The following is a 6,000-nucleotide window of genomic DNA, read 5'->3' as shown; positions in this document are numbered from 1 at the left end:
ATCCGAGTACTCAGAGGGCTGAGGCAGAAGGATTACCATGAGCTCTAGGCCAGCTTGGAGTATGTAGAGGGTTCAGAGCCAGCCTGAAATGCAAAGTGAGACTTTGCCTCAAAAAAAATGCCTTGAGGTGGGAAAAAATGCAATTATATATTTTACATATTTAAGTTAGAAATGCCTTCACATTTTATAAGAACATATACCAATAAAAGTATGACACTAAATGATAGCCTATAGGGCTTAGAATTAGGAGGCAGGAGCAACGGGTGGGAATTTCAGAAAATAAAAATATCATAACAATAAAGCACCCCAACTCTTCAGCCTCTCAACCTTTCATCTATAGCTATCCAAGTCCTTTTCTAGATGTCTTCTTCTCCCTGTTTGAATGATTTCTCCCCTACTGTTCCCTTTTTTCTAAGACACCTACACCAATTTCTCTTTTCATCCATTTTATGCACATCATTCTCTGGTTTAAAGGTTGTTGCCCCAACCTTTAAATAAATCCTAATCCTTTGCACACACTCATTGCCATTCTCCTGCTGAGAAAAGCTCAGCTGTGGGGCCCTGATGGAATAAAGGCTAACAAACCTAGTCCAAGTGCCCTTTGCCTTGCTATACACCTCCCTTCCCATCCTCCCTCCTGACTCTCTCTCCCACCTTCCTCCCCTCTCTCTGCTTCCTTTCCTCCTCTCTTATTTGCTCACTGCTTATCTTCCTCTCTCTCTTTTTGCCTCACTCTGCTTCTCTTCCTGCTTGAGGCACTGTTGCAAGAAATAGCAAACTCAGGTGGGGGGTTGCCAGGGGTCATTGGCTGTCACCAGCCCAGAACTCCCTTTCTAGAGCCTCCTCCCCTGCCTAATCTCAAAGTCCAGCCAGTCAGTGAGCATTTGGAGCCCATTCTCTCACTGATCTGCTTCCATAGAAGTTCCTTTCCTACCTGAAAAAGATGAGTCTAGTGTGGAGACAAGTGCGGAGAGCATTGTGCCTGGAGACCTCCTCTTCCAGAATCCTCAAGATGTGTCCTTCTCTGAGCCGTGAGTGGAAACCAGGGTGACATGGGCCAGCAGAGTCAGCAAGCAGGGAAAGCCTAAACTTTGGAGTCTATTGCCTGGGATTTGGGAATGTAAGATCATTTAGATCAGAATGAGATCTTTATAGATGAGTACATAATACAGCGATTGTTTCTCACACTGGCTGATCCAGTGCCCTCATTTCGTAGCCAATATTTTGTAATGACCCCTGTGCTCTGAAATGAAATTCATGGATAATTAAAGCCAACTATTTTGCAATGTCAAGTTTTAAGCAACATGTTACCTAGCTGTAATATCAAGAAGAAATCAAAAGAAAATAAAGTATTGAAATCAAGGGTGACTACTTTAAAAGATATAAAATATTCTCACAAATTTCCATTATGCCGCTAGGAGATGGGATCACTCCTTCAGTTACTGATAAGGAGACTCTGAGAAGAGCAGTAATTTGCCCCAAGTCCTCTGAGCCAGTTCTAGACCTCAGCTCTCCCCTGTTGCTCAGGCTCATGCATCAGGAATAGAAAATGTGAGCAGACCTGGGGCAGCCAAACATCTGAGGCTTCATGAATTATATCTTGGATGTTGATGATTTTCACATGGAACTTATTTCCCTAGAACTCCATCATCTTCTTAAGAATTTCCTTCTGGCAAATATGAATTAAAGCAGCTGTCTGTTTACACACTCATATGACATGATGGGATCTGGTGCCCACAAACCCCAAACTGGGAGAGGAGGACTATGTCTCTTCCGCACTATGATCAATTTTGTTTTCATTTTTGTCATCTTTTTCTGCTTTCTTTTTTCTCCTATTTGCCATCCATTGATTACAACTTTATAAAACTTAATATGTATCTGGTTCTCTCAGTGCATTTCCTTTCATCCTTAAAAGACAAAATAAAGAATAATTTTAAAGTGGTCGAAGGCAGATACATGGAAGTGACAATGTAGAATTCAAAGCCAGATCTCTCTAATTCCAAACTCAGAAATTCTACCATGCCCTACTTGTTAACTGTCTCCAAATTCTGCTAGCATCCCTTCTTTCCCTCAATCATGATTTTTTTTGCCAGAGTATCACTTAAATCCATTTTCTCTAAAGAAGTTAGAATTATACTTAGAGTCTTATGCTCAGAAAGGATGAAATTATGCTGTAAATCATCAGTAATTGTAAAAACAAGGTAAAATACTCTCTAATCAGCCTTTGCTCATCCTCTCCCTGCTCGGAGGGTGGTAGAAGGGCACTGCAGGGAGAGACAGTCCATGACAGGCAGAAGGCACCAAGCAGTGAAGTAGTGAAGAAGCATCAAGTGACCACAGCAGCCCTCCTCCTGTTCCTTATATTCTATCCAGGCTACAGGAAGATAGCACTCACACTGAGGGAGGATATTCCTCTTATTTTCTCCCAGAACCATGCCAAATCAATCAATGGATTAATTTAGTAATCATATACCCTTGATCCCAGCATCACACATCAGATCCAGACACTTCTGAAACACCCTACCTAAGAGTGCATGAGGTTTTGGGGGGACGTCTAGAACCAGTCATCACAATCACCATAGCTAAGATGTGGAGTCAACAGAAATATTCTTTGGCAGATAAAGGTTTAAATAAAACTATATATATGCCTTTCTGCCATGTCAGTCTGCCTTGGAGCCAGCCAACTATAAGCCTCTACAAACTGTGAGCTAAATAAACCTTTGCTTCTTTAACTTTCAGTCCCAACTATTTTGTCTCAGCAATGAGAAAAGTAATGAAGACATTGGTATTAGAGCCGCAAATACAAGAATGCAGGTATCTTCTGATATGCTGATATTCATATTCTGAAGTGGGAGAGCTGGATCTTACAGTAGTTCTACTTTTAGGGTTTTTAAGGAGAAGCCAAATTGTTCTCCATAATGGTTGATGGGCTACAGGCATCTGGTAGTATCTTTTCGCATGGAGCACACACAGAGGGTGGGGAAGAGGAGGTTGTTATAGATCTTAACAGGGGTTGGGTGATGTAGTGTACCACCAAGGAGTGTCCTCTGCAGCTGTGGAACAGTTTCTGCCCTCCAATCTCAGAGCTGGAAGCTCCTGCACAGAGGGAGCCAAAAAATTCTCTAATCAACCAATGTCTATGTCTCAGAAGGCCAAGGCCGCATATTCAATGTTATCTTGGATCCAAGGCAGATGAATGACAAAATCTTCCCTTCCTAACATGTTGGCTATCATAAGTATCAGATGTGATGCTGAACTGACAAATGTATTCAAAGAATATTAAGATGCTACACAGAAGTAAGTCATAATTAGCATTTTAATAAATTACACCATATTTATTTCGTGTTTTCTGGTGTTTTCTAATGGGTTTGGGGGGGGTTTTGTTTGTTTTTGTTCTTTTTTTTACTGTTTCAGCATGAGGAAGCCCTTGACAAATACTCCCTCTCTATTGAAAAGTGACTATAAATGTTGAAAAAATTGTATCATTTCAAAGAGAATTCCCCCTGAGAGTTTCCAAAGATCCACAAAAATTGATTTCTCTCACTCATTTTGCTCAACAATTTTCCCCTCTTTGATATTATGATTTTTGGTAAAGAAAAAAAAAGCTATAGTGGTTTGTCTGCTGCAGAACTCTGTAAGAATTAGGCAACTGGGAAATTAAACCCACTTACCCATTTGGCATTTATTGTACAACAGTGGTATTGTTCTCTAAATTGAATTCCATTTTAATGTCCTGAGTTTTCCACGTGAATTGAAGTGAAAATTGGTGAATTGAATGAAAAACAGTAGGTGTCATTTGAGTGTAGTCTAAAAGGGCAATTATCAGACCAGTTAAAACAATAAAACAAAATATAAAAATACCTATTCAGAAACACAACTGGAATTCAGCTTTATTTAACCAAATCTTAGTTATCACATTCCTTCCCCAGCCCCCAAATACACATGCATACACATATATACAAACACAAATAGTTTTCAAGAGCCTAAAAAAATTTTAACAATCCCCACCTTTTATGGGACTCTCAAAATATAGGCTATTTTGAATAAAGAATACATGTAATTATCTAGCTTTTTATTTTTTTCTGGCAAATAAAGCCAAAGCATTTTGATTTCTTTTCATCACCAATTATCATTATTAATTCTATTATTTTGAACTGTTTGTTGAGAGGAGTGTTATGACGAGAAAAAGATTTTTCCGGTATTATATTGATTTATTTATTGATAAACTCTATATTTCTGCTTGCTTGCTGTCTGTCTGTCTTCCTTTCTCTCTTCAAGCTTTCCCTCTATCTTTCTTCTTTTTCCCCTTTCTTTCTGCAGACACAATTTTTTATATTATATTCAGGATCTTTCTTCCTCCAGCATATGCTCAGCTCTCTGTGGATGGATGGATGGATGGATGGATGGTTAAATGGATGGATGGATGGGTGGGTGGATGGATGAAACTGTCTTGGCACTTAAAATCCACGGTTTTCTTTAACAAGGCTTTTTCTCCAATTCTTTTCTCTCTCCAGCCAACTCTTATAATTCCTATAACCTTGAAGAAAGAGACCTAATAGTCTCCACAATGAGCAACTCCAATTTTATAGATAGCAAAATGAGTCTGATGAAGCAAAGAAATTTTTAATTCTCAGAAACACTTGAATTTTCTACATCTTAGAAGAATAACTAATGCAGTGGGGCACAGTGAAAAGCCTTTTTGAAGGTGAAATTCTCAGAAAACTTAAGCTATCTCTTTTTGTCATTTCTATGCACGGGTACCCCCAAACCACTTGCTTTTAAAATAAAGATCAAATTAATGACATTAGTGGTTATTTAGAGTTGAAAAGTGAATGGGTTGTCTGTGAAAGAAAATGTATTTAGAGCTGTTACTTTCCAGCTTCATTTGAAAATACAATTGTTCATTGAGTTTCTTAGGACTATTACCTCATAGCTACACAAAAAACCCGCACTTCAGTCATGCATTCATCTTTTATGCTGAAAAGTGGCATCACCTCCTCAGCTCTTTCCACCTGTCAAATTATCTTGATGTTGATCTTAAATCTTTAAAATTAAGACCAAACTTTTCCAAGAGTAGTCATGAAGGCTCTAGACAGAGCTCTTTCAGCTTTGATCCTTCTGATTCATTATCCCATCCTACTCCTGCAGAGAGGTAAAGTTTGTGCTTTAGGACAGGTGAGAGTGCCATGGATGATTAAAAAAAAAAAAAAAGTACTAGGTCAGGAGTTAAAAATTGGAAGTTTCATTTCTGTGCTTCAACCAACTAGTTTGGTAAACTTAAAAATAATTTACCATTTTAGTTTTATCTATAAAAAGAGTATATTGACCCTCCAGAAAAATCTAAAATCTCTCCTAGCTCCAAACATTTAATGCTTCTTTTGGCTTAGTTTATCACTGTCATGGTCTTGTTTTGGGTGACTTGGCAGGGGAAGTGGTCTTCCAGCTTTGTTTGCAGGTTTCCTCCCTACAAGAGGAGTCACTCTACTTTTTATCTATTTTGGTTTTTTTTTTTTTTTTTAATTTTCTTTTACTTCTTTCTTTAAATAAAAAAAATTGGGAAAAAAAGAGGAGTCAAAGGCTGCTTAACGATTAATGTTTCACAGACCAGAATTCAGGCACAAGGCAGCTCGCGGTTTGGAAAGCACTTTTATTAACAATGGGTAGACTCCCACAACATACTGAAGTGGCATAATTTTGCGAAATGAAGAAAGAATCACTGTCAACAGGGGTGCTGAGGGCAGGGGACTGCTGACTGAACTTCCCTACCTTGTGAAGCACTGTGGTGGGAAAACCATGTCCACCCCAGCAAGCATCTTCCAAGGCCAACTGCCTTTTCTTTTCTTCCTCCAGGAAATCTTAATTAGATACCTCAGATTTTAAATCCAAACTGAAATTTGATTGAAGTAATTTAAAAAAACTAAGACTTTAACTAAACTTTAAAATTTAGCAAAAAATCTAAGAACTTCAGGTAACTCTAGGTGGTTGCCACAAACCAACCCA

At 38.6% G+C, this 6,000-nt stretch overlaps 1 protein-coding gene across 3 annotated transcripts in view; it reads left to right on the top strand.

The window, feature by feature from the left end:
* The first annotated feature begins 838 nt into the window (after nt 1-838).
* The window catches only part of Agxt2 (alanine--glyoxylate aminotransferase 2), a 48,441-nt gene continuing 43,279 nt past the window's right edge, over nt 839-6,000 (top strand). For 2 of the 3 annotated variants that reach the window (XM_013152890.3, XM_003470221.5), the window contains exon 1: nt 849-1,031. In XM_013152890.3, the coding sequence (XP_013008344.1) occupies nt 944-1,031 (88 nt within the window). In that variant the 5' untranslated portion in view covers nt 849-943. Of the gene's footprint in view, nt 1,032-6,000 lie in introns of all 3 variants that reach the window. The other variant, XM_013152888.3, reaches the window with a different exon arrangement.

The sequence above is a fragment of the Cavia porcellus genome, unplaced genomic scaffold (assembly GCF_034190915.1).
Source record: "Cavia porcellus strain 051 isolate PalLab524CR breed Dunkin Hartley unplaced genomic scaffold, mCavPor4.1 scaffold_11, whole genome shotgun sequence".
Classification (NCBI taxonomy): Eukaryota; Metazoa; Chordata; class Mammalia; order Rodentia; family Caviidae; genus Cavia; species Cavia porcellus.
The sequence above is the reverse complement of the archived record's forward strand: the minus strand, read 5'-3'. Positions and strand labels throughout refer to the sequence as shown.